This window comes from Mugil cephalus, chromosome 4 (genome assembly GCF_022458985.1).
Source record: "Mugil cephalus isolate CIBA_MC_2020 chromosome 4, CIBA_Mcephalus_1.1, whole genome shotgun sequence".
NCBI classification, from domain to species: domain Eukaryota; kingdom Metazoa; phylum Chordata; class Actinopteri; order Mugiliformes; family Mugilidae; genus Mugil; species Mugil cephalus.
Window position 1 is genome coordinate 3,458,102 of NC_061773.1, and position 24,064 is coordinate 3,482,165.

Sequence of the window (24,064 nt, forward strand, 5' to 3'; positions counted from 1 at the left end):
GTGGTGACACCAGTGGTTTGGGGAGAAGCCTGTGTTGGCAAAATTACCTGTTGGCAACCAGTGTGACTATTGTTCACCGATGCCACTGTGTCACAGTCCATTTGCTGGGTTGTCCTGTATAACCACGGTGCGTACTTTCCACATTATATGCCGGGAGGTGAATGTGTTGGAAGTGGCAATGCTTGTCTGAGCCAAGCTAGCTAGCTGTAACCACACGTTAAAATGCGATATAAAACAAGTACATGCTACATGTATCTGACTAAAACAATCTGTCTTCTCTCTCTCACTGTCTAACACTGTGGGACCAACCCCATGACTTCAGTACGGCAAGATGGCGGCACCCATGCAAAAGAAAAACATATAATGACCACCATATGTTCTCCTTATATGCTAACATTTGTCAATATTGTTATATATTGTTGGTAAGAGTGGAATTCCGTCTCTAAAATGTCCAAAAATGTGTAAAAATCTTAATTTCTCCTTTAATATGTTGTTGCATTTTGCACGCAACATCTGTACACCCTAACTCTTGAACTTGCATAAGTAAGTCTACGATCCAAACTTTAAGCACAAGAGTCCTGGAGTTGCTCTTTGGGTGAGAGGAGTCTCTGAGATGCTGGCAAAAGGTCCTCAACTGCTGTCAAAAAGGCTCAGACAGAACAACATGTTCTGTAGACCTTAATACACCCTAATTATTTTGCAAAGCATAACTGGTAATCACTGGTCTATTTTATTTATTTATCACTTCTTTGTTCATCCGTTCATTTATGTATTATTCCCCCTTTGTGTTTATTCTCCTGTTATATTTATGTCTGACCTTTCTTTTCCCTTTTCGTTTGTGTGTAGGATTTCCTCACGTCAGGATGATGCTCATCTAGCTGATAATAAGACTGTTATCCTGTCTGTTTACTTTTTTATTTCATTTTGGAAGATGTCTGTTTTATTTGCTTTAATATGTGCATATATGATGTGTTTTCCCAAACACTAAATGACCAATATATCAAATATTTATTTTATTTCTAAGGTTCCTCAGTGTAGCAGTGAAGGACATAAACAGCCTAAACAGTATTTCTAAGATTGTCCCAAAATCATCAAGGCAAAGCAGCAGGATTTCACCTTTTCACTACCAGTTGTTTAGTGGTAGCTCATTGGTTCCGAGTATTTTCACCTTATACTCCTTATTTCAACATGATCAACATAGTTTTCATCAATATATTTGCCGGCAAGCTCCTGCATGCAGTTGCACTTCTTGTATGGATAAATAAAGTTAAACTGAGTTGAACCGAACAAACAAAGTTGTTTTCAATTCAGTTTTGTGAAAGAGTGACAGAGAACCTGGGTAGTGTTGTGTAGCAGTACACACAGTCCATTTATCTTTCTGGAGTGTGCGCTGTGGGACTTGGAGGGGATAGGAGACAACATAATGCAGTGATACGTGAGGGGCCTCATGACAGGTTCATCAGGTCTTCAGGACCTTGTCTGAGAATTAGAGACAGCATCAGCAGTAGTGTTTTGCAAACCTAAAACGTACAGTTGTATTCCAGCATCTCTTCTTTAAGGTAGACATCATTGTCAAGAATCTACATCTGGTTAACTTTCCTCTTGATATGTGCTTTGCTCGAGCATCTGTTTTTTTCTGAATACTTCTTTCAGTGCAGCCAGGATGAGGTCGCCGTTCTCTCTTGCCGTTGGGATGCCCACCTAACAGAAAAAAGAAAACGTCGCTTCAGTCCACACAAACACTGTACACACAACATGTACGTTCACAGAGATCTAGTCATCTTACTTGTTTGAAACTTGTGCTCCTTGTTATCCTGTCTGTAACAGCCGGTGAGGGACTAGTAACAATATAAGCGCTGTCCTTTCTCTCGTCTGGTGCCACTGTGCCTTGTGTTGTCTGCTCAAAGGTGGTTCTGTCTTTGATGGAGGGCACAGGCGGCAAAGGCTGAGCCTTATAGAAGGACTTCCCGGCAGCTCTAGGCAATGTCTGAGAGACTGGTCCTGTCAAACATGCCAGAAAGTTGTCTTAAAAGATCCAGCGTTAACTTAAAAACTTTATTTTAAAAAACACAAATCAAAAACTAAATGGAGCATGCACTGCACAGTCCATTTCAGATAAGTCACCTGCTTTCCTGAGCTCTCTCTGCACAGCATGCAGTCCTCCGTATCGGTTGATGATGCAGTCCACAGCCTCTGCAATGTCTTTGTTTTTCAGGTCCTCCTCGGTGAGTCTTGCCTGAATCAACAGCTTCCTCATAACAGGGTCCAGCTCCTTGAACTTCATCAAGCAGATACAACAGGGAATGAACTGATGCAGCATGTCTCCCCAGGGACTGAATGAGTTTGTCTTTATATTTGTTCCAACAGCTTTTCACTTACACAGCTAGTAGTTGGTGAAACGGTGGCGGACGGTGAGTCCACGGCGAAATGTTTCTCCTCATCCAAGTCGTCCTCTGGTTCACTTCAGAACATACACACATCTCTTTAATGCTACACTGTTTCCACACTGTAGTGGATCTTCTTCCTAAAACCTTTAAAGAATTCCTTTCTTTCTTACTCTAAATCACAGGGATCACTGGTTGATCTGTCCACTGTTTCTGTGTTTGCCTCAATCAGGCAGGCCATCTTTTCTGTAAATGGAAGCAGTAAACTGTGACTAATAACTAGAGAGTGGTAATACATAATAATAGGTTTACCATTTAGTTTTAAATCGATCAGCCACAACATTATAACCAAATAATGAGTAAATAACATTGATCATCTTGTGACAATTCAGTGTTCTGCTGGGAAACTTTTGGACCTGGCATTCATTTGGATGTTACTTAGACATGTAGCACCCACCTAGACCAGACCAGACAGCCCCACCCCATAGTAACAAGCCTCCTTGTTGACAGCAGCCACCCGGATGTAGACTGACACACATACACACCCAAAAACGGTCTAGGAACACCTCAAAAAACGTGAAGAACAGCACAAGGTGTTGACCTGGTCTCCAAATTCTCCAAACTGATCAAGTATTTGTGTGATGATCCACAGAGGCCCCTCCCCTTAACCCATAGGACCCAAAGACCACCACTAATAACACTCTGTTACCAGACACCACAGGACACCCTCAGAAGACCCCTGTCCATTCTCTGATGAGACACAACTGTATTGGAGGAACAAGGGAGACCTACACAATATTAGGTCATAATGTTATGATGGATCGGTGTATACATGTTGATGCAGGTGATCAATCATCAATTTGTTGTTTTTGCTAACCGTGAACAGCATCCACTGCAAGTTGAAATTCCTCTGCCTCGATCTTATTTGCAAAGTTGAGGCCTACATAGTGGTCCTGCGGAAACAAAGCAAATGAGCATCAAAAAACAGCACAAAAGTAAAGCTCTAATGAGCATAACAGACAAACTGATACTTAACTAAAATCACTTACGTCAGCAGGGAAAGTGTGAAAGAATGCACACTTTGCAGTATACCTGAATGGAATGTACAATTCATGCTCCCACAACAACTTGGCACGCTGTGTTTGAGGGAAGACACGGAAATAATGAAAGAACGGCTATTAACCATGAGGAAGAGTACGCTACACATCAATTCTTAAGTGTCATTAAAGGGAACTGCAAGATGTCCCATTTGTGCAACTGTGTACACAAAATGAAGCCAAAAGCAACAGATATCTCATTGAGTAAGTGATGGTGTGCTGATTTGAAACCAGGTGTGTAGTTCCTCTTGCCTTAATGCAGTAGAGACGCAGGAAGTGGGAAGACACAGATTCATCCTCAACGAGACACACCACGCCACAGTCGAGACGACTCCAGCCTGGACACTCACCCTCTCTGGACTGCAGTACCTGTGCTACTGTAGTTTTGATCAGCTAAAACACACCAGTAAACATACAAATGACATATTACCTGTAATTTACAACCACATTCTTTGCATGTTTATGTAATACTAAAATATGTATTTACAAGGAGTTTTTATTTTCTTTTGCTTAAAGCACAAAGAGCTGCAGATCTGAGTCAAGAATATCAGAGAAATTAACTTATTGTCACTTAAGTTCAGAAAAAAGACCACATCTCATGTAATATATTTCCTGATTTCCTTTCTTTCATTTGCTTTTTTCCCCTCTTTCACAACAGAAACCTGGGGAGGAAAGAACTCTCATTGTCATTTGTCCCTGTCTGATGACCTTCGTCCATCTCTTCCTATAACTTTGACGCTTCCATTTCTTCTCACTAGTCCTTCTCATCCTTCCACTGATTTTCCTTAGGTCCTGCCAACTAGCAAACTTCCTTGCATCTATTTAGGCGTGAACTTCGTTGTTTAAAACATTTGAATTTATATTTTAACATACTGGGCAGCAAAAGGATATAAAGTTGTGTTTCAGTTAGTGTGGGTGAATTTAGTTGATAGCCAGTTGTTTCTGGCCTCCGTAATTTGTCTTTTTGGGTTAAAACCTTTTTTAAAATAACGTTTACACAAGTTCACACACATTTAAAAACAAAACAAACTAAACTTTTTCTTCTCTACCAAGCACTTTTTGACTGTGAGTAACCTTTGAGACTTCCTGGTTTCCTTTCAGAGCAGTACACAGCAGAGAGGTTGCTCCTCAGAGACACCAGTGACCTCGTTTTAGAGGCCGACGATGCCGCAGAATGATCCACTTAAATTCTTTTATATCTCATGTCAGCTTCAGGAGATCAAACCCTTCATCACGTCACTCCAGAAACTAGGTTGGTGTCTTCAGTTACAGGCAAGTCACCCACAAAACGCTAAACAGATCCCTATAATGATTCCCTTTGACTTTTAGAGTTCACTGTTATGTTGATGACACACAGTTTTATATCTCTGTAACACCTAACAGGTGTGGTAGACTGATCCTCCAATTAAAGTTCATCATATAAAAAGATTGATTTGTCCTCCTACATTAAACTGTTCATAAAGACATAAGAAAAGGTCACAGATTATTATTTGGTGCATTGTGTTTTATCTCTAATTTGTCGCATCAACCTAGATATTTGTTGACTTTAATCATTTACTCCTTTGCTCAATACCTGAAAGCATTCACATGAAAATGGATTGTTGTTGTGGATGTGTCCGTCTTGCAGGACATCTTCTGGTAGCATGACTGTACAATGCTAAAACAGGCCACACAGAAAACCCATTCACCCATCGGTCTTTGACTACTCTGATTACATGAAAACTACTTTAGGAGTAAGAGTGAAAAAGACAGAGTGCAGTGTGTTAGGATTCAGATAACAATACGTCTGATTATATTCACTCACTACTGCTTTTTTAAAATGTCTTTTTGACACACATTTGTGTTTATAAATAATTAGTAAAAAAGTACATGTAACAAGCAGAGACTCTAATCAGCTGAACTGACCTTACAGTGAGGTTCCAGCAGGCTGAGCAGGACACCTTTCTCCCGGATCGCGAGCAGGTCACTCATGACCGCGCTTCCAGGGAAGTTGTAGGACGCCATCACAAGACACCACTTCTCTACCACGAAAGAAAATGAACACTCTCAGCTTTGTCCTCTCATGCTGTCTGAGTGTTTCTGCTGAACTTTCTCTGACACGCATTCAGTCCCGATCCTAAACATAACTGGTTTCAAGGTAAGATTTACATCTGCAGCCGATAATCATGCAAATCCATGGCTGCTCTGTATGCATTCTGGCTGCCAGTAAGCAAATGACCAGTGGTCCATTGCACCTGAATCTGCATAGAAACAGTCGTTGGTCACGTACATGTATAGTCACATTGCGTTCTCAAATCTCCTGTCCCAGTGTGTCCCTCAAGTACCTTTACTCAGACACTGCATATTAGAAGAAATTTGAAACATTTGCACATTGTGTGGATGTTTTCATTTCCACATAGCCTAAACTCTGCATCATTTCAGAACAAAATATTGCCTCATTCTACTATATACATGAGAGATTTTAAACTGTAAATGTCAAAGATCTCAGGTGAGCAGTAATAATTGCGGGTGTGTAAAGTAATATAGTCGGTGTATAGTAATGCTACCATGCAACTCTAGCGTTAAAAACAAAACAGTGCAGCGCTGCACACACAGTCTAGCGTTAGCTCCACCCACCCTGTCTGGCAGAAAGATAACTGCTGACTAATGGAAAAAGCATCAATATTGTGCACTGCTTGTGATTTTGCGAAGGAAAAGTCACCACAGACACCTAGTTCCTAATACTCTAAAAATCAGGACTTGATTTCAATTCTACAGTGGGCTACTGGCTAGATCAGTACTATCAAACTCAATGACATTTATTGAAATAGAATATCTGAGATTTGCAATTTTAGTGTAACTATTGTTACGGATGAAACCACTACAATGTATACAAATGTGTACATAAGGTATTGTTTTTTTCCTCTTCAAATTATCAAATAAATTGCTGAAAAAGAGAACAACGTTTATCTCTGGCAGCACAAAGCATGTTAAAACCTCCACCTCTCATGATAAATGACCCTTGATTGTGCACATTACAACACCCACATAAATAACCAGTGCCCTAAAGGACTTATTATTCATATCTTATCTTTCCTAATATGTTTTATGACTTCCACATACTGTTTTCCTTTCACAGCTTGGAAAACAATCTCTCACACTGCATTCAGCTTTTGATTTTCACTTCACCAGTCACCAAACACCTTCTCTCTCTCTTCTCTCTCCCTGTATCAAGTGGTCTGTGTGAAATGAGACTGACAAAGTGACACAAAACATAAAACGTAAAAAAACAAACTTTATTTAAATTGTATAGAGTGGTGTGGGTTAAAAATAAATGGCATTCTTTAGACTACTGAGTGCACTGACAAAACAACACGTATATAAAGTACAGTAAGTGATATGTACGTGGGAAGATATTGCTGGCTTTTATTCTACTTTTGCCCGATAATCATTTCCCCGTGTTCTTCAGAAAAAGTCACTTCTCTGTTGCTATTACACACCACTCTTCCCCCTCCATCCCCTCGGTTAGCCTCCTCTGCTCTGTCAGCTCCTCCGGGGACGGGCCTCTTGCGTCTCTTATTGAGCAGAGGGTTGTTGGATGTGTCTAAGTCCTTGATCTTCACCTGGTCGTAGTCAACACGCATGGTGGCCAGGGCACTGGTCATTTCCTCCTGTTGGGCGACACAAATGCAGTGAGGATATGTGGATCAGAGCCGGCGCTCTACTCCCACCTTGTGGCCACATTTCGAAAGTGAAGAGCTTTGCATCGAAAGAGTCTCACCTTCACGTCGTCCCACAGCTCCTTGTCTTCAGTCAAAACACGAGAAGTGTGCAGAGGCGTTGGAGGGACCACCATTGACTGCTGTTATACAACAAATATGATCACACATGAATACACAGGGAATAACACACAACTCTGAAGGCACAACGTGTTAAAAGTGTTAACTTACACTGATCCAAGGATGGTTCATGAACTGTCCAATGGTCATCCTCTCACTGGGGTCTGTCTTCAGTAACTGAATAATGAGCTGTTTGGCTGTAGGATGTATTGAATGAAACACAATTAAATAGTTAGTTTGCACATGCATGTTTCCACTACTTAATTTATATTTCATATTATATGTACCTATGTTAAATCCTACTTGTATGACTTTTATATGGGTACACTTTTCAAAGCTTTAAATAAATCAAGACCACATAGCAATGGAAAGGAACAAGTGCAGTAAACACTTTATTTTTTACTGTAAATGTCCAATTCCAGTTTTCCACACATAATTAGTTAGTACAAGATGCTTGGATTAAACGTATGGTGAAGCAGCTAAATTAACACCATATCTTAATATCATAATCGTTCTGGCTTTGGTTTCTGTTTTTTTCCCCCTCTCAGGTGTACATTTTATGTGCAAAGTCTGACCTTCTTCAGAAACGTCAGCCCATTCTGGGTTGGGAAACTCATACTGGCCCAACCTGATCCTCTGCTTCATGCCTGGTGAGATGGCCTGACCTGTGTTTGAGTAGAAAGGAGGAAATCCACAAAGCCTGGAAGAGAACAGCAGAGCAGAGCAGAGCAGAGCAGAGCAGAGAAGAGAAGAGAAGAGAAGAGAAGAGAAGAGAAGAGAAGAGAAGAGAAGAGAAGAGAAGAGATCTATAACTCTGTGTCTTAGTTGATTAAATTAACTATATCCCTTACAGATGATACTCACAAAATGTACATGATGACTCCCAAAGACCACATGTCGCATGATTTGTCATATTTCTCTGGCCCGAGCACTTCTGGTGCTGAATGAACAAAGCCACACAGAAAATAATCAACGTAAAAATGTGAGCATGAAAGACAACTGACATAATATGACTGTAATAATAGTCATATTAAAATGAACATTATTATATAATGCCTTATAATATATATATTATATAGTGGCTTATAGTGTAAGCCACTATAACTTACAATAGAAAGTTATAGTGGCTAAAATTCCACATTTCAGTAAAAAGCCTCACCAACATAATATGGAGTGTAACAGGGAGTTTGGAGGGAGTTGTGCACTGTTGTCTCCTTAGCGAAGCCAAAGTCAGTCAGTTTCAGAGTACCGTTGCTCTCCTTGGTGGTGTAGAGCAGGTTTTCAGGCTGCAGTGTGAATCACAGTGAGAACCATTCAGTACAGTTGAGTTATTTAGCTACAGTTAAGATCTCAGACTTCTTTTGACAGCAGCAGTACCTTTACATCGCGATGAGCAATGTCCATGTGGTGGAGGTAATCTATTGCCGTGCCAATGTCATGCATGATTTCTGACACCTCTGACGATATGACATAGATACAATCAGCACAGATCACTCTATGGATGGCGACACATTAAAAGTGCTGAGTGTGAACTCTAACCCACCTCTCTCTGTGAAGGCCTGGTCTCCTCTGGCCTGAATGCGACTGAACAGCTCCCCTCCCTCCATACTGCAACAAGGTTAACAAAGAGATGAGAACTGGGGCAGCGGGGATACTCTGGTCTCCACTGTAACACCGTTTCAGAACAAAGCAGGTCATTGTGTCTATCGGTTGTTCAGATGAGGCAAGTCTTCTGAGCTGAAGCTTTTTCAGATAAATAAATAGATATAGATTCACATCACTTCATTTACATTATTTTAAAATAAATTAAATATAAACACATTACAAGTGCATGTAAACTGTGTATTTGGGCAATGTGGTTGCATGAGCTAAAAATTAGTTTATAGTTCAGTTGTAACCGAATCATATGAACTCTATTAGATTTTTCCCACTTTTCTTTTATAATTTATTTTTGACTTTCTGTTATTTAAAGAAGAAACAGTTTACCAAAGGTAAAATAAAAATGGGACAAAAATCTACAGAGACAGAGTAAAAGGGTTATGCATTTGTTACTTAACTTAAATAGACTATACACCGACCAGGCATAACATTATGACCATCTTCCTAATACTATGCAGGTCTCACAAACAACACAAAGTGTTTTTATGTGTGTGTGTGTCAGGCTGCATCCTGCTGGGGATGGCTGCTGCCATCAAGGAGTGTCATTGCTATGAGCTGGGGGCGTCTGGTCTGGTTTAGGTAGGGGTACATATCTAACATCCAAATGAATGAATACCAGGTCCAAAAGTTTTCCAGCAGAACACTGAATTGTCACAAGATGGTCAATGTTATTTACTTTTATTCACTTTTATTTACTCCTGTCAGTGGTTTTAATGTTGTGACTGATCAGTATATATGAAACACATAGTAAACGTGCATCAGAAAAATAAACATAAACATATATTTTATATATTTCACTGGACTAAACATGGATTTTGGACTTTTAATTGGACAAAACAAGATATTTGAAGTATGTTTCAGGAAGTACTCACTGAACACTGAAGCAAACAAGAAAACAATCAGTATCAACAATCAGCTTTCTGTTCATATTTGCTACTTCTCTGTTGTTGAACTTAACATGATTTAAAAAAATCACACAAAACAACAAACATGCGTTGCAGTGTGATTTCCCCCTTGAAGGTTATCAAAGATGCCGACGATACAAACAGTGTTACAAGAAATTCTCACCATTCCATGACAATGAGTAGACATTTCTTCCCCAGGTGCATGTTCTCATAGAGACTGAGTATTCGTACAATGTGGGGCCCTCCAGACACCCGCGAATGCAGCTCCACCTCCCGGCGGGCTTTAGGAGTGTCATAAAGAATCTGTAAAACATAACAAGAAGATGTTTCGCATGTTTGCGAGTCGCACCGTTCAAAGCAGAAACTCTTCAGTAAGAATGAATCTTAAATCAGTTTGAAAGCCATGGCCCTGCGGTTGCTTACAAGAGAGAACATTTACACTAAATACTTCAAGATTGCATCTAACAGCAAAAGCATGTTTTATTTTTAAAGGCACAGGACTGTAGATGAAAGAAAGGGAGAGACTGGGCTTATCCTGTTTTGTTAGTCACCTAGATGTCAGTCCAGAACCTTGTGGAAATGACAATGCATTCTTAATGTCTGACTTTCCTCCAAAACCACAAAATCATCAAACCACCACTCACAACTGACTGCTTACTCAGACTGAGCTCTCAGGGTTACACAACAAGTTCCTGGTTAGGATGTAGATTTCCCAAAGAAAACACATGGAGGCCCTTGTGGCGTCTGCTCTTCCTGTTTGTATTTCCACAAGGCTTTGCTGCAACCCTACAGCCAGCTGTTTGTTGGATTAACAGAGACGTGCTTCTCGCAACACATGCTGTGAGCAGTGGACAGTTGAGGGCAAAATACAGATTTCTACTTTTGTTAAATGTCAGAGGCTCTTGCACTTGTGCACAGTATAAACAGAGTAGATCATTGTCCACACAAGAGTCCTCAAAACAGAGTGGGAACTGTGTGGAAGGATCCCAGACAGCACATCACTGTCTGTGAGACATGTCCACTGTCTGCGTACATGTCAGTAAGTGGCTTTGCTTTCAGATTACTGCTCCATCCATGCATGCATGGTTCTTTTCATTTCATTCATATGCGTCATCGATTTAATCAAGCATGAACATTTGTGAAACCTGCGGGACACAAAGCTTGAAAACTGTGAGGAAACTATTAAGATTTCTGCCCAGACGTCCGGTCTGCAGCCCCATTAAATGGAGCCCACCACAAACACTAATGAGAAATGAATAATTGATGGTTACTCCCCCCCTCTCTCTTTCCAGCGACAAGCACCCTCACATAAAGAAGCAGGCCAAGGCACCAACCTTAAGGGCACATTTCTCCCCTGTTTTCTTGCAATAACACTCCAGCACTTTGCCATTGATTCCCAGGCCAAGAACCTGAGCCGTGACTTTATAATCATCGGTCACTGCATGTCTCTTGAACTCCAGTTTAGAATAAGGAGGTGGCTGGAGGTCAGCGAGGCCGCTGCCGAGGCTGCTCCCCTGGTTGTTGGAGTCACTGTTGTGCGCTGTCCCGTGCTGCGCAGTAATTGGATTTACCGTCTGCTCCTCCTGGTTATGATGCATTTTTCTCTAAAAGCCGACAGCGGTGCAGATAAAATATCAACAGGCTCTACGGCGGAAAATATCCGGTGTCATGTCAGGTCTTCCACGTACGTCCGAAGGAGTTTCCCACTTTCCGACGCACTCCTAATAACGCAAACAAAATGTGGTATGAAATCTATAAAAACCTCCCCGGTGTAGCCAACAGAAACAGGGCGGAGGTCGTAAAAACTAAATCGTTATACTGACACAATCAACTTGAAAAAGGCTGAAACTGAAACTGGGCGGAGGATGAAGACGAAATAGAATAAATGCAAAGAACGTTAACAGAGATCTGGCAACCCCTGTCTGGTCCTCAGCACCGTTATCTGCCTCTTCCTGCGCGGAGCACACCAACCTCTCCAACTCCCTTACGTCAGCGCATTGAGTCTCAAGTTCACCATTCAGAGGTCTCTTAAAGGAACAACCACGCGTAAAGACGCACGACAGGGTACCAGCGGACAGAGGGAAGGACCACAGCAAATTACTGTAGTAAATGCAAGGTGCTTCAAGACCAGTTGGGTAGAAGGGTCAAATACGCTGCATACAGCGATTCACCTGGAATTAACGCAATTTCTCCTACCAAATGCAACGTTAATTCATTTGTATTTTGCATTCTTATTTGCATCCTTCTCTCAAGCTATGATCTATGGTTGTGACACGCACTCCAGTTCTTCTTCCTTCCTCTATACTTTTGCTTCTGAATTTGCTATTTGTGATTTTATGATGTTTGTTGTTTGTGTGTGTTGGAGGGGGACAGAACTCAACAAGTTCCAACAATTTGCCACTGACTTGAATTTCTTGGAAAAGTCAGTCCAGTCTGGACTCGCAGCTCGTCACTCTTTCGCTCTGATGGATGTAGTTCTGTAAACCCCGTAGAACCTTTTTTTTTTTCTCACTACATAACACTGGCAGCAAACAACAGCTATATTATTGCACCATCGCCAAAATAGTTCAGGACAATTGACACAAATATATCAGCTTTGCATGATCACTTATTCATGGTCATAGTTTAATATTCAGCACAAACATATAAAGAAGATATCCGTGCAAATGATTAATACAGTCCATTTATTGCTGTGTTGCATTCTGAGCTGCATGGCAGATAACTTGCTGTATGTAACAGTGATTTTTAATATTGCAGTAAAAATGTAATTTTTAGTTTTCCATGTGTTGATTTCATAATATTCTGCTGAATATGATTCCAGTAGATGGCTTCATTCACATAAATGGAAAAGGAACTGTTGGTTTTCTTTGCAGCTCTAAGCAGGCTGTTAAGCTATAGTGAAAGGCTAACCCTGCAGGGCACGGTCCAACACACGCTCATCCTTCACTGGAAAAGGCATGGTGACACGCAGCTGTCTGTTCTCCTCCATGGTGCGTTGGATGGTGTCGTAGGCGTTGGAGTTTCCAGACCAGCAGCGACGTGCCACCTGCAGCACACAGAAACACACAGATTACAGCCGGTCGCCAATCGTGTGAAACCTGAGCAGACTGTGAATACTAAGAGAGTGTGGAATCTGTCGTGCTGCTTCTCTTTCTGCACTCTCACCCCATTGGAGACGTCCCAGTTGAGCATCAGCCTGGCACGCTTTGCAGCCTCCTCTGAGCCGTCCAGCAGTAAACCAAATCCTCCATTCATGACTTCACCCCTGAAGGAAGCACGTTGTAAATGACTTAAGTCAAAGAGATAACTTTGATGACATGTAATAGCCACTCACACAATCTAGTATTTATTAGATAGCCTTACCAGCCAACACCGCCTCCATTGTGCAGGGCTACCCATGTAGCACCTCTGAATGCATCGCCAACAAAGTTCTGAACAGCCATGTCTGCAAGAGGAAGATGGGCGGCTGTGAGTTGACCTTTTTATTATTTTGTGGGCATATGCATACATTATTTTCTGCTTATTATTTCCAAGGCTTTATGCAAGTCACAAAGTTCTAAGGGATCAACCACACACATTTTATAGTCAATTAATCTTGACCACCATGTGTCTGTATGGTTTGTGTCATCTCCATCACTGCTTTCCTGCAGATACACTAAAAGCCTAAAAAACCAAGAAGCACTTGCTTAAACGGGTGGCTTTGTAGCACAAAGCCACATCCGCTTTACATAATGTGCTGCCCAGAAGGTATTTTAAAATATCCCTTTTGTTTTCAAACTAAGTCGCCTGTGACAGTCAACATAATTTTTGCTAAATTAAACTAATTGCTTTCTGGTACTTCAACCAAAAGCAGGAATTGTTTGGTTGTCTCAGATCAAACTTAAAAGATACAAATTCCTCATTGCAGTGAACATACCACATACCTGCACAGAAGGCAGAACCATCATACACATTAGAGGTTTCCCTGAAGGGGCTGTCTGTGCCGCTAACGTCATGATGGTCTCTGCTAATCACGACTGGTGCCTGAACATTGAGAAGAGACACTCAGATGAAAAGTTTACATCATGCAGACAGTAGCAAACATGAGATTTATACTCTTACTGAAACTCGTCCATCAGCGACTGCCTGGTTGATAGCCAGAGCAATGCAGACTCTTCCTTTCTGGTCAGAATAGAGGATTCTTGCTTGAGATCCCACAACCTAAACAAAGAGAATACACAGAAGTAGAAACCAGCTATAATTGTAGCCATAGTCACAACTGAGTCACAACTGTTTTGGAGGTACAAGAGAGGCCTACACAATATCACGAGGTGATCAGATCTGTGTATATTTTTACACGTATGAGTTGCACTGATAGAGAAAATGGAGACATCGTTAGTCCAGAAAACTTACCATGTTGTGTTTTCCAGCCTCTCTGATCCAGCGAATGTTGTCATTGTATTGTTGTTTGATACGATCAGTCACATTAGCGCTAATTTCCTCCAAGACGGTAGCAGCAATGTTGTCAGTTACAGCGAGGTCTTTGGCATCACCGGATGTACACACCCAACGAAATGGTCCAAAGCCCAGTGAGAAAATATCCCTGTGGCAAAGGCAGAAGAAAAGAGACGTCCAGAGCTTCCAGATCAGTAACATTTGAAACTGCATGAAGCACGTTAATAACCAGGTTTATCGCTGGATAAACAAAAACAAAACGTCTCACCCCATAATGTGCTGGACATAAGAAGGGTAGCGGAACTCTGTTGCTCCTCCACCAACTTTCTGAACCTCAGCACCTATTTAAAACAATAAACACAAGCCTCTTTGGTTACACTACCACAAACTGTATGACAATGATGTTGTATGTGTCTATGTGTTTTGAATTACTTACCAGCTCTTTGGGCCTCCAGGAGGAAAGCATTACCATAGTCCCAGAAGAACATACCTGCATCAGACAACTTGTTGATAGCCTTTATATGTCTTCGAAGGCTGTGATAGTAGCATGTGTTATGTCAGATTAATTGAACAATATCACTCAGAAACAAAACTGTAATAAACAGAGGATAATTTAACCTTTCTTGGACAGCGGTTCGGAAACGGTCAGGATCGGCCGACATGAGCTGGTTGGCCTGTCGGAAGCTGAGCTGGACTGGGTAGTAGCCTCCGTTGAATGGGTTGTGAAGTGAGGTCTGGTCTGATCCCAGATCCACCAGGAGATCTCCAGTCTTCTCAAACTCCAGGAGGAGCCTCTCCCTGATTAGAAAGGTTGTATTAAAAGATAAAGAAAACCTGGGTGGACCTGGGTTGATTCGGCATTAGTGTAAATTTTCACTCGTTACTCACCAGAGGTCCACGATGTTGCCATGGAAACCCAGACTCAGGGGTGTCTTGGCAGTCTTGGCTTCTCTGTAAGAGACAAAATAATAAATGCACTTCGCAGGTTTCCTGCAGTCCCTTTGTTGTGTTAAAGGATCACTTCTCCTAAGTGGAGCAATGTTAAGATGCTGAGTATAGGGGACTGCGTAAGTAGTGCATTTATTTTTGGCATGTACTTGTATTTTACATAAACAAGATGTAGCCAATATTTTCATACTAACAATGGATCACTGCGCAACACTGACACAGGAAAGTTGTTTTGAATAAACTCCTAATAGGCTCTTTTAGGGTCCCAGAAAACAAGTTGACCCTGCCATGCGTGTGGATGTTACTTATGCCACCATGTACATGTGGCACACACCTAGACCAGACCAGACACCCCCACCCCAAGCAATGACTTGATGCCAGCAGTCACCCCCAGCAGGATGCAGCCTGACACACACACACACACACACACACACACACACACACACACACACACACAAATGCTTTAGGAACAACTCAGACAGCATGAAGAACAGCACAAGTTGTTGAGCTGGCTGCTTAATTCACTAGATCCCAATGTGGTCAAAAATCTGTGAGATGATCCACAGAGGCCCCTCCCCTCAACCCATAGGACCCAAAGACCCCCACTAACAACATCCTGTTACCAGACACCACAGGACACCCTCAGAAGACCCATGTCCATTGTCTGACAAGTCACAAATGTTGGAGACCTACACAGTATTGGGAAGGTGGTCATAATGTTATGCCTCGTCGGTGTAATCTTTTAGTTACCTGATACGTTTGATGCATTGATCCATACTGTTTGTGACCTCCATCAACCAGCCCTGCTCGTGTCTCTTTTTCAGAGGAGCCTCATCCACCTTCAGACAAATAAAATTCACACAGTCACAGCGGTGTAGAGTATTTCTTCTTATAAAGATCAGTTAGCAGTATGAGGTTGTAGGAAATGACCGGAACCAGTCTGACCTCTGCAATCACACCAATGCAGCCAGCAATGACAGCAGCTTTAGCTTGAGCTCCACTCATTCCTCCCAGGCCTGAAGTCACAAAGACGCGACCCCTCAAGTCACCAGAACCCAGGTACCTCCGACCGGCATTCAGCACTGTCAGCTGCACAGGGAACCAGCAAACTATATGAAACATTTGATGGGCAGTGCACAACCTACAGGCAATGTGCGGTGGGGATTTTAAAGTAACCCATATTTTGCACGATGGTTGGTGTACAGTATTTGCATGTTTTTGTAATTTTTACAAACCATAGTGCCGTGAACAATCCCTTGAGGCCCAATGTAGCAGTAGCTGCCTGCTGTCATTTGACCATACCTGTAAATGATCAATAAAAGATCAAAGATTACACCTCATACTTTTACCGCAAAAAAAAGAAGAAAAAAAAAACAGCATAAAAGCTTACATTGATACACCAAGGGCAAACATCTTCTCATACTGATCTCTGGAGGAGTAATTGGGGATAACCTGATTGAAACAAAAACAAAACAAAATGTGAAACTGTCACGTATCTTCACTTTACTGAGCCAGATGTACGTCGTACACTTACCATGCCGTTGGTGATGATAGCGCGGGGTGAGGAAGGCAGGCTGGGGAACAAGCCCATGGGATGACCACTGTACATGACCAGAGTCTGCTCTTCCGTCATCTCACTCAGGTAATGCATCACAAGGCGGAACTGCACAGTCACATTCAAACACAGATCACAAATAAAAATCTGTATACATCGTTAACAGACATGATCCAGTAAGTTTTAACTGGGAACTTACCTGGGCCCAGTTACTAAACACCTGCCCATTCCCTCCATAGGTGACAAGCTCTTGGGGAAACTGAAAGAAACATTTAAAGTAATAAATTAAAAAATATAAATTAAAAAATAAAGCTTGAGACAGGGATGTAGAAAGCTAATTTATTGTATTCAGCTGTATCTAAAGCTCACCTGGGCAACTGCTGGGTCCAGGTTGTTCATGATCATTAGCATCATGGCGGCTGCTTGACGTGTGCGGCATGGGTACTGATCTATGGGATAAGCTCTGACGAACCGAGAGAGACATTCACATCACAACTAGGTGCTCAGGTCAATTGTGTTTTTGGTTTTTGTTTTCATCTTTGCTTGTTTTTTTGTTTGTATGTTTTTTTATTTTGTTTTGTTGTTGTTTTTTTTTTTCTTTTTTATTCTAATGATTCTAATCCAGAGAATGACTGCAGTCATGCATGCATAGGTCCTCTTCCACAGTGCCATGTTGCTCATCCTTGTTTATATTATGGCCCAGCGTGGACAAACGGAGCACTGACTCTGGAGAGGAACCCCTCATGTTTTAAGCAGCCACCATATGTTGCAATCTGAAATCCCACCACTGGATGGCACTAAATCCAATACACTGGACCTTAAAGTAAGACTGCATGTAGACAAAATTCAAGGTAGGTGTGCATAACATAAAGATGATATTGTCTGTAGAGCCTGACACACATAACAGCAGGTCAGTTGATACTGTGACACATTTGCTGTTCGACTCTAAATATCCTGTTTTAGTACATTTTGTTGTCAGTGGTCTTAAATGAGAACATGACCTGATTTTGCCATCCTCACATCCCATTTGGGTTCTCATTAAGCTCCCTCACCTCATCCGTAACGTGGGACAGAAGCGGTACATGTAAATGTGTCCGTACTGCCGCAGCTCTTGAGCAAATTCAGGAGCAAGCGCCGCATGGTGAGAGGGGGGGAAATAACGCAGGGCATTTCTCAGTGCCAACTAGAGGGAAGAGGCATTTACAGTAGGTTAGTGAAAATACATAAATGTCTAAATGAGGACAGACAGACACGAGTGGATCTTTTACTCCTGGTCTGATGCAACATACAGCCCTGCATGTTTCTCTCTTAATTATTGACTGAAGCCTTTGCTACGAGGTTGGGCAATCACTTGAGGACCTTTGAGGATGATCAATTATTAGGGTAGCACATGAGTAAAGAGAGGTGACGCAATGAGACAGAGTAAACAGCATGACATAATGTCAACTGTGTTTCCACATGTAACACATTTATAAAAGAGCATTGACCGGAGATTACTTGTTATCTACTTGTTTTTTGATGCCCAGCATCTCTACATTTCAGCCTGTTCCATGAATCAGAGCAGTTTTAATTCAAACATAGATTTTTAGCAGAAATTGGGGCAATTAATAACAATGTAAGCAGTGTGTATAAAATAAAAGGGAACTATTATTAATGTCAGTCAGACTTCTGTTTAAGCAATGTCTGCAATGACAGCGTAAAACAAAACAGTTATTCTAAAAGGACTATTTTTAAATGTATTAAGTGATTAAGTAATAAATATAATTAAAACTGTGAATGCAGATACATTTTGTTTATGTTAACTCACCCGTTCCTCGTCCGCTGTAAGGTTGGGAGTTCGAACAGGTGCATGTGGAACACTGGGATCTCTTCCCCGGTTAGGTGGTAATGGGTCCAGAAGTAAACCACTGCATATCTCTTTTAAATTAGACATCCTGTTGGGTATTTCCCGTCAGTGGATACCTTGATAAAAAGATCAGGCTGGAGACTGAGGGAAGAGACACACTGCGTACTTGTCAACATTTGAGGGGGGTCACTCTTTGCCTACTCGTCCCATTGGCTTGCTGGTCATTTGTGCCCTTCAGAATCCACCAATGGAGCAGCGCTGCTAGAAAAGGTTGTTTGGTAATTATTGATCCATGATGGAGTTTAAAGTGGCACAAGCTTCAGTGGACAAACACTAAGGCAGACCTCCGACCCCAGATACTCAGACATGTACCTCTGTGTGTCACATCTGGGACAGGTCACCAGCTATTATGTTATCATCCTTCTCAATTGTCTTCATTAACACCACCACCATCACCTACACCTACCTTCTGTGAAGGTTAGATCTGAATACCATACTGTGGCATGGATTCTATGTCAAACATAGGTTAAAAAAATAAATAAATAAATAAAATAAAGTACAGAATACCTGCATTCAATGATTATGAAACAATAAATTTGATTATTGATCACTTGCCACGTAGAAGATGTAACAACTGTCCTGCTCACTCTGATGTTTTTTACAACTGAAAAGACAACTGAAGTGTGTGTCTTGTTTCCACAAGGTTAAAGGGTTAATATTTTGTGTCTTTGGAGGACAGAGTGTACAAACAAAACCAGAGCCTGGTAGATAACTATCAATCATTTATGCAACTCCTTAAATTTTAGTGAAAAGTAAAAAAAAACAAACAAAAAAAAAAATGCCTCTGTGGCTCGGGGTTATGCTTTAGGTAAAGGTTGTTGTCTTTTTTGAGGTTTTAAAGATCAGGTCACTAACCCAGTCGTGCAAGTCTAAATAAAATGTGTTGTACTATGTGAAAAGCATAATCTAGCAATAATAAAATAAAAACTACAGGTAAAGCTCCATAAAAAGTTCCACTTAACAGCCTTCTATGTTACCGCTGCAACTTCTGGGATGGTTTCAAGACTTATCAGAATCAGAAATACTTTATTGCCACGTATGTGTGGTGGTTAGTACAATGAACATAAGTCAGACTAAATGAACAATACTATGGTAACTTGTTCCTAATTGCTCAGACTTTCATTGAGTTTAAGTGATGTTAACTTGTTTGCTATGGTTGATAATCTGACCCTGAAACACTGTACGTATAGTTTGAGATCATTTCTGGATGATCAACCATAGGAGATGGAAAATGAATGAATTAAAAACTCATAAGTCAGACAGGTATAATATTTTATTATAAAACTTTCAGCAGTATTCGCTCTAGTCACTCCGGTGCTGCACACTAATGGTGGAGTCAAGATCAGCTGAGGTAAATGTTTCAAGTCTGGTTATAAATTAGTCAAGTTGCCGTGCAGGACAGAGGGCAACAGTGGAAACATGCTACTAAAGATTCCACACTTCAAAGATACAAGAATATTCTTCAGTTATACCACACTAAAGAATTATTACTAGTTTTAAACTTTGTAGAACATGTAAAAAAATGAAGCACAGTGTTCTGTACATCTTCAGAAAAAAGATACGAGAATAGAAATAAAAAAAAAAATGTCTCTGACATTGTTGTGAATTAAACACAGAAAGGATAATTAGACCTGTAGTAAAAAAATAAACACTGTATCTCAATGTAATAAGTTTGGTCCAATAAACACTTGGTTTACAAATATTTTGAATAATTCACTCTTTGAGATTGAACTTTATTTGCATACAGCTAATCGAGTAACTTCAAATTACACCATATATTCTTCAAGAAATGCTTTTAAGCTATGCTGCCAGGCTTTTTTCATTATTATTATTTGTGTCCCTCCCTTCCTTGCCAGTTATTCTGTTCACACCAACACACCACTGCAGCAGCTGGGAGGAAAACAAATGTTTCTAACATTTTCAAAAACAGCCTTAGGAAAAGGAGCTAATGACAAATAATTTAAAAAATATAAATGCAATATTTCTTCTCAATAAAAGGTTGTCTAAGCTGAATAATGACGATGTGGCTTACATTGCCACTGAATCTCACTATTAGCTTTCTCCTGAGCTCTCTGTATTGGGCTGTTGTGTGGTATCAGAGTCCTGCTCAGGGTCAGAGGTTGAGTTTGCACCTGAAGTTTCAGTAGATACAGATTCAGAGTCTTTTGAATCCTGGCTGGATTTATCATCTTCTTGTGGATAGAGCTCTGGGTAACGTTGCATACACTCCTGCATTGCGCTGAACTGCTCCAGGCAGTCAGAGCCCTTCACCTCCTCCTTACTATAGTGGAAACAGGAGAAAGCTTCTTTAAATTCAGTCCCACAGGGACCGCTGGCCATCCCACCCAAGCAGGGGCAGTTCCAGTTGATCTCCCCACTGGGAAGAATCAGACCTAGGATGTGAGAGGAGGTTTTAAAAAAAAATAGCTACATTTAAGCCTGGTGACTGAATGAACTCCAGTGGTTTTACAGCTCCTCACCTTGCTGCTCATATGGGTCATTGGGATCCTCCTCTACAAGCTCAGCACTGCTGGGTGCTGCATGATCCTCTTTGGTGACAAAGATGATTCTGTCTTTACCTGTGGTTTGAAACGGAAACAAATGCTTCAGTGGCAAAAGCAAATCGAGTTTATTGTAAGTGTGTGTGCATGTTCTGTCCTACACTTCAATGAACCTGAAACATATTAATCGATTCATGAATCAATGATTTAGCTTCTCAGATTTGAAGATCGGCTCCTTTTTGGAAATAGTTAATCTAACATCTTTTGTATTTGTTTCGAATGACGGAGTGCTTGGTGGGATATTACCAAATTATGTAAACACATCCATTCATAAACATCATTGCACTGTCTTAGATGATCAAAGCGGAGCCAGTTTCAACTGCTCAAGGTAAAGTTGGGTATTTTAGGGTCCTAACCTGGAGGTAAAGTCCCCTGTTGACCTAACAAGGGACCGCGAATATACTTTTCTAGTGAAGAGCCGCCAGCAAAAAGGCCTGAGAAACACTGTTTTCATAATGAACAATATCCTCTATTATCAAAGCTCATTTTATACGTTTTATCTCCAATAGAGCACATATGATAAAGACCCTAAAATGAGTCAGTAGATCATGTTATATGCCAGTATGCTGCTCTATAGCTCGACACATGTCAAGGTTAAACTCTGTGATGCTTACAGGTGGCGACTACTTCGGTTCAGTCATGACGTACAGTTACGTATTTCACGAGCCTAAACTTACAATTAGCAAGAGCAGCGTTAATATAAATATATTACTACGCCTGCGTTAATGTTCATTGAGACTTTAACTTCAGCTTTCTAGAGAAGAGAAGTTAGCCAGATAGCATAACCATGGCTTACCTTCCTGTCTGACCGAGCTCATTTCTTCACGCTGCCCAAAAATTAGATTCCTTCTTCTTCTGGACCGCAACAACCGCGAGTCACCGACGATTAGAAACTCTTATTGACACTGAACACAACACATGAACATGTCACAGGTTCATCATCTGTAGGATGTTTCACAACTATCCTTGTTAGACAGAGAGGCCTTCTTCTTCGGCTTTTCTTTTCGTTTTTTTAAACTTCCGGTAACGTTGACGCTAACGATGCGCATTGCTGCCCCTACAGGCCAATTTATGTCAATACAGTCGTTTTTCACAGTAAAATCATTGAAATTTTTTATGGTCACCAAAAAATTTAGGCACGTCGCGCACTATCTGGTTTAGAGTCTGGTCCAATGTACAACTCTCTTCCAGGAATCCTGAGCATCAAGTGATTCAATATTATTTTGTCATGAGAACTCATTTCACCCACAAAAACTAGCAACGTTCTCAACCAGTCACTCATCCAATTGCTCTTTCTGTCCTCAGGGAACACCAGGTACATATTTCCATATGTACCAGTCACACTCACACCTAGGGTCAATTTAGGGTCACAAATTAACCTAGCAAGCATGTCATGGAGAGGAAGGAGGAAACAGACATAGGGAGAACATGCAAACTACACACAGAAAAACCCGAGCTGGACTCATGGCCTTATGTGGGAATGTATTGGAGTAAATACCTTTTGGCACTCGGTTGCTTCAGCTCTCTCCACAGTCATTGAGAAAAATGTACCTTGTTCACATGCTGTGTTTCTCTTAAATGACGATTCTGTTTGCGATCTTCTCCTATCGCCATATTTTATTAGCTTTATTAGAATTTTGTATTTGGAGAGCTCCATAGTTAAAATGTTGCCAAACAGGATAGCTTACATGTGTTAGAGAGAAAAAAAATGGAGGGGATGGGGGTTTGTTTGTGGCACGCGTGTTTTTTATTATTTTTTTTTTATGTTTTTTAAATATCTCATGCATTGACCATGTGCATATTATGCTGCAGCTTGTAAAGTTGAAATAAATAAAAATTGCATCACAAAAAAAACTTTCGAGATTATATACAATAAATCAGTGATTCCAAACCACTGTACCATGGCACGAGTGTAAGAGATAGACATTTGTGCCACAGAAATGTTCCAATTTCACTTAATTGGTCAGAAAAGTATTTACTGTAATAATTAGTCTTCTTTCGTCCATACCAGCGACATATAGTGAGAGGCAGAACAAGTGTTCAAATGTTCATTCAGAGAAATAGGCAATGGGTATGTGATTGAATGAGCCCACACTAAGTGGGTTGTCACGTTTCCCCACCTGTTGTGATTTAAACTGTTTCCCTTTGTCCAGGTTTACATTCTAACAACATTCATTTCCACCTATGTGGGCTGCACCACCATGACAGTTGTACATGTTTTCAATCTGTCTACTTTTCTATTATTATCAATTAGTCTGTAATATCATACTGACCAAATTTACCAGCAGACTGGAGTACCAGGATCCCAATGTCAGCCATTACTTTTTGACATTTTGAATTGAATAGAAATTGATGGTTTCAAGTAATTACTCCTTACTCCGCCCTGTATGCCGAGATTACTGCAGTATATAGGCCTTTGAGAAGATGCATTTGTTGTGTCATGAAATACATTTTCACTTAGGTTCAGATCTTTGACATAAATTACTATTAAATATTAAATGGGAAATTTTATGAGAGGTGAATCTTGATTTCAGCAGCTACATTCAGATGGCAGGGTCACAATCTGGTGTAAACAGCATGAAAGCATGGATCCATCCTGTCTTGTATCAAAGGTTCAGGCTGCTGGTGGTGTAACAGTGTGGGGGATATTTTCTTGGTACATTTTGGGCCCATTAGTACAAATTGAGCATGGTTCGAAACATAGACCTGAACGTATGCTACAAAAAATTAAGGCAGTTCTGAAGCCAAAAGGGGGTTTTCTAGCAAGGTGTACCTAATAAAGTGACCCGTGAGCGTA

The 24,064-nt window shown here is 40.9% G+C and overlaps 4 protein-coding genes across 4 annotated transcripts; all 4 read right to left on the reverse strand.

The window, feature by feature from the left end:
- Positions 1-999: 999 nt before the first annotated feature.
- On the reverse strand, positions 1,000-5,624 carry si:dkey-197j19.6 (neural Wiskott-Aldrich syndrome protein). Its single transcript, XM_047582227.1, has 9 exons — positions 5,387-5,624; positions 3,734-3,874; positions 3,434-3,520; positions 3,262-3,337; positions 2,558-2,630; positions 2,380-2,461; positions 2,125-2,278; positions 1,787-2,001; positions 1,000-1,701 (listed from the first exon to the last, which is right to left on the reverse strand). Exons 1-9 carry the CDS (start codon positions 5,483-5,485, stop codon positions 1,591-1,593), a joined length of 1,038 nt encoding a protein of 345 aa, XP_047438183.1. The 5' UTR covers positions 5,486-5,624; the 3' UTR covers positions 1,000-1,590.
- Positions 5,625-6,735: 1,111 nt separating this feature from the next.
- Positions 6,736-11,845, reverse strand: LOC125007461 (MAP kinase-activated protein kinase 2-like). The gene is made up of 11 exons (XM_047584306.1): positions 11,687-11,845; positions 11,198-11,584; positions 10,027-10,166; positions 8,843-8,907; positions 8,677-8,756; positions 8,459-8,585; positions 8,164-8,239; positions 7,875-7,999; positions 7,411-7,496; positions 7,242-7,322; positions 6,736-7,131 (listed from the first exon to the last, which is right to left on the reverse strand). The coding sequence occupies exons 2-11, from the start codon at positions 11,459-11,461 to the stop codon at positions 6,892-6,894; spliced, it is 1,284 nt and encodes a 427-aa protein (XP_047440262.1). The 5' UTR covers positions 11,462-11,584; positions 11,687-11,845; the 3' UTR covers positions 6,736-6,891.
- Positions 11,846-12,458: 613 nt separating this feature from the next.
- Positions 12,459-18,813, reverse strand: uroc1 (urocanate hydratase 1). The gene is made up of 19 exons (XM_047583206.1): positions 18,608-18,813; positions 17,853-17,983; positions 17,170-17,263; positions 17,000-17,059; positions 16,780-16,908; positions 16,636-16,697; positions 16,481-16,547; positions 16,191-16,334; positions 15,996-16,084; positions 15,186-15,248; positions 14,916-15,095; positions 14,734-14,831; positions 14,566-14,638; positions 14,256-14,445; positions 13,965-14,063; positions 13,787-13,886; positions 13,227-13,308; positions 13,029-13,128; positions 12,459-12,909 (listed from the first exon to the last, which is right to left on the reverse strand). Exons 1-19 carry the CDS (start codon positions 18,731-18,733, stop codon positions 12,769-12,771), a joined length of 2,028 nt encoding a protein of 675 aa, XP_047439162.1. The 5' UTR covers positions 18,734-18,813; the 3' UTR covers positions 12,459-12,768.
- A 1,148-nt stretch (positions 18,814-19,961) lies between these two features.
- Positions 19,962-22,264, reverse strand: chchd4b (coiled-coil-helix-coiled-coil-helix domain containing 4b). Its single transcript, XM_047583249.1, has 3 exons — positions 22,064-22,264; positions 21,187-21,285; positions 19,962-21,099 (listed from the first exon to the last, which is right to left on the reverse strand). The coding sequence occupies exons 1-3, from the start codon at positions 22,083-22,085 to the stop codon at positions 20,759-20,761; spliced, it is 462 nt and encodes a 153-aa protein (XP_047439205.1). The 5' UTR covers positions 22,086-22,264; the 3' UTR covers positions 19,962-20,758.
- Positions 22,265-24,064: the final 1,800 nt, after the last annotated feature.